At 45.2% G+C, this 2,361-nt stretch overlaps 1 protein-coding gene across 1 annotated transcript in view; it reads right to left on the bottom strand.

Annotated features, from left to right (window-relative positions):
- The window catches only part of PCSK1N (proprotein convertase subtilisin/kexin type 1 inhibitor), a 4,016-nt gene extending 2,085 nt beyond the window's left edge, over positions 1-1,931 (bottom strand). Inside the window, exon 1 of the mRNA XM_011991446.1 lies at positions 1,664-1,931. Within this exon, the coding sequence (XP_011846836.1) occupies positions 1,664-1,771 (108 nt within the window). The 5' untranslated portion in view covers positions 1,772-1,931. The remainder of the gene's footprint in view (positions 1-1,663) is intronic.
- Positions 1,932-2,361: the final 430 nt, after the last annotated feature.

Raw genomic sequence — 2,361 nt, 5'->3', positions numbered from 1 at the left:
GGAGCTTGCAGTGAGCCAAAATCGCGCCACTGCACTCCATCCTGGGCAACAGAGCGAGACTCCGTCTCAAAAAAGAAAAAAGAAAAAGAGTAGTACACAGAAGATACAGAGAATTCCTAAACAGTAGTAAGAGAAAAACTCATACAGAAATAGAAAAAATACATGATCACCTATTTCACAAAAATGATTACTAAACATGAAAAATTGGGCCAGCTGTAGTGGTTCATGCCTGTAATCTCAGCACTTTGGGAGGCCAACGCAGGAAGATCGCTTGAGGCCAGGAGTTTGAGACCAGCCTGGTCAACATAGCGAGACCCTGTCTCTACAAAAAATAAAACCAAAAAAATGAGCGAGGCACATGCCCATAGTCCCAGCTACTTGGGAAGATGAAGTGAGAGGATCACCTGAGTCCAGAAGCTCAAGGTTGCAGTGAGCCCAGATTGCACCACTACACTCCAGTGTGCATGACAGAGGAAGATGCTGTCTCTAACAAACATAAAATAAAATTAAAAACCTCATTAGTAATCAGGGGAAAGCAAATTAAAATGCCAGTGAGATACTATGCATAATATAACTAAAAGATTGACCCAAATCAAAAAGTCTGATAATATAAAGTGTTGATATGAATGCAGAAAAATGGGAACTCTCATACTATGCTGGTGAAAATTAAACTGGCAAAGTAATTTTGAAGAGCGGTTTGACAATATCTAAAAAGATGCACATATCCTATGACCCACTCCTGGGACGTTATGCCCCAGAGTAGCTTTGGCACATATACTACTGGTCACAAGTTCATGACAGATGACGGCAGCACTGTTCGTAATAGCATAAAAGGGCAGGGGAGAAAGAAAAGCCTGGAAACAATCCAATGTCCACTGACAAATTGAGAACACATATATAAATCATGATGTCCTCATAGGATATAATGTTATGCAGTAATACAAATAAATGAATTATAGCCACCAAGCATAAACTTGGATGAATCTCGCAACCAAAGTAGAGCCAAGGAAAAAAAAAAAAAAAAAAAAAAAAAAAGCCAAGTTCCAGAATTTCACTGCAGACTGCCTGAGACTACTAGACACCCTGAGGACTTCCTAGTGACCCCTAGTGACTACGAGGAACCAGTCACCCAGTATGATTCTATTTCAATGATGTTCAAAAAGTAGGAAAAACTAAACAATGGATTGTTTTGAGAGCTACACATATGTGATAAGCTACAAACAAAAGTAAGGAAGTAAGGGATCAATGGACAGAAAATATAGAATATGGACTGTGCAGGAACAGGGGCTGCCATGGGGAGGGGCACATAGGGGCTTCTAACTCTTGGTCAGGCTCTATTTATTCAGCTGAGTGACTGCTACACGGCGGAGTTATTTTGTCATCATTCTTTACATTGTACATATATATTAAACACATTGTTACACGGATATAAGGTAACAGTTTTTGTTTTTTTTTTTTTTTAATTCCCATCTTTGATGCAGACAGTATTGAAGAGCTAGAGGAGGATGCCTCTGCAAGTGCCCTTGCTTGGCGCCTACCACTCCTCAGTCACCCCGGGGTGTCACACTCACCAGCAATCACAGCCTCACACACATTATGAGGACTGACAGGCCTGGAGATGTCACATATACAGCCCAACACTGCCACAGCCACATGTAAGGACCTGCACATGTTCACATCCGCAGCTGCCCCTGCAGTTACAGTCGCCAAGCCACCTAGGTGCAAGGACATGCACCATCCTTAAAGACACAATGCAGCAGAGAGACATCATGGCTCCTCTCCTCAGGATGACACAGCTCCACAAAGAAACAGAGAGAAGCAGTCTCAGGAACACGCAAATGAAATCTCAGGCACTTGGTCCAACAGAACCACTACGGAATGTGCACACGGAGATGCGAAGACCACTCCCTCTCAAAAAAAACGAAATCACAGAGAGAGTGAGAGAGAGAGAGACGCCCATAGGCCATGCCAACACACATATAAAGATTCATAAATATACACACGGTGTCACCGAGAAAACAATCGGGCCCACAGAAGAATCGCGCACAGAAGTATTCCGGTATCACACACACTACACACCCAGACGCACCACGGCACCTTTGTAGGACACTTGGAAGCGCTCAAACCAGAGACCACACACTTTCAAGGACACGACACCTCCACACCGCTGTCCTCACATCACACGCACACACACCGATACGCGCGCGCCCTTTCTTAAAGCGCCTTAGTGCCGTGGAGAGCGTCACAGGCACCGGGCTCGGAAAGGTGGGCAGGGCAAGGTTACCGGCGGCGCCCGGGACAACGCCACCCGCACAGGCAGAGACCGAGTCAGGTCTCAGGTGTGCCGGCGTGGCCTGGGCG

The sequence above is a fragment of the Mandrillus leucophaeus genome, unplaced genomic scaffold (assembly GCF_000951045.1).
Source record: "Mandrillus leucophaeus isolate KB7577 unplaced genomic scaffold, Mleu.le_1.0 Scaffold395, whole genome shotgun sequence".
Lineage (NCBI taxonomy): Eukaryota > Metazoa > Chordata > Mammalia > Primates > Cercopithecidae > Mandrillus > Mandrillus leucophaeus.
This window is presented reverse-complemented; position numbering and strand designations above follow the sequence as displayed.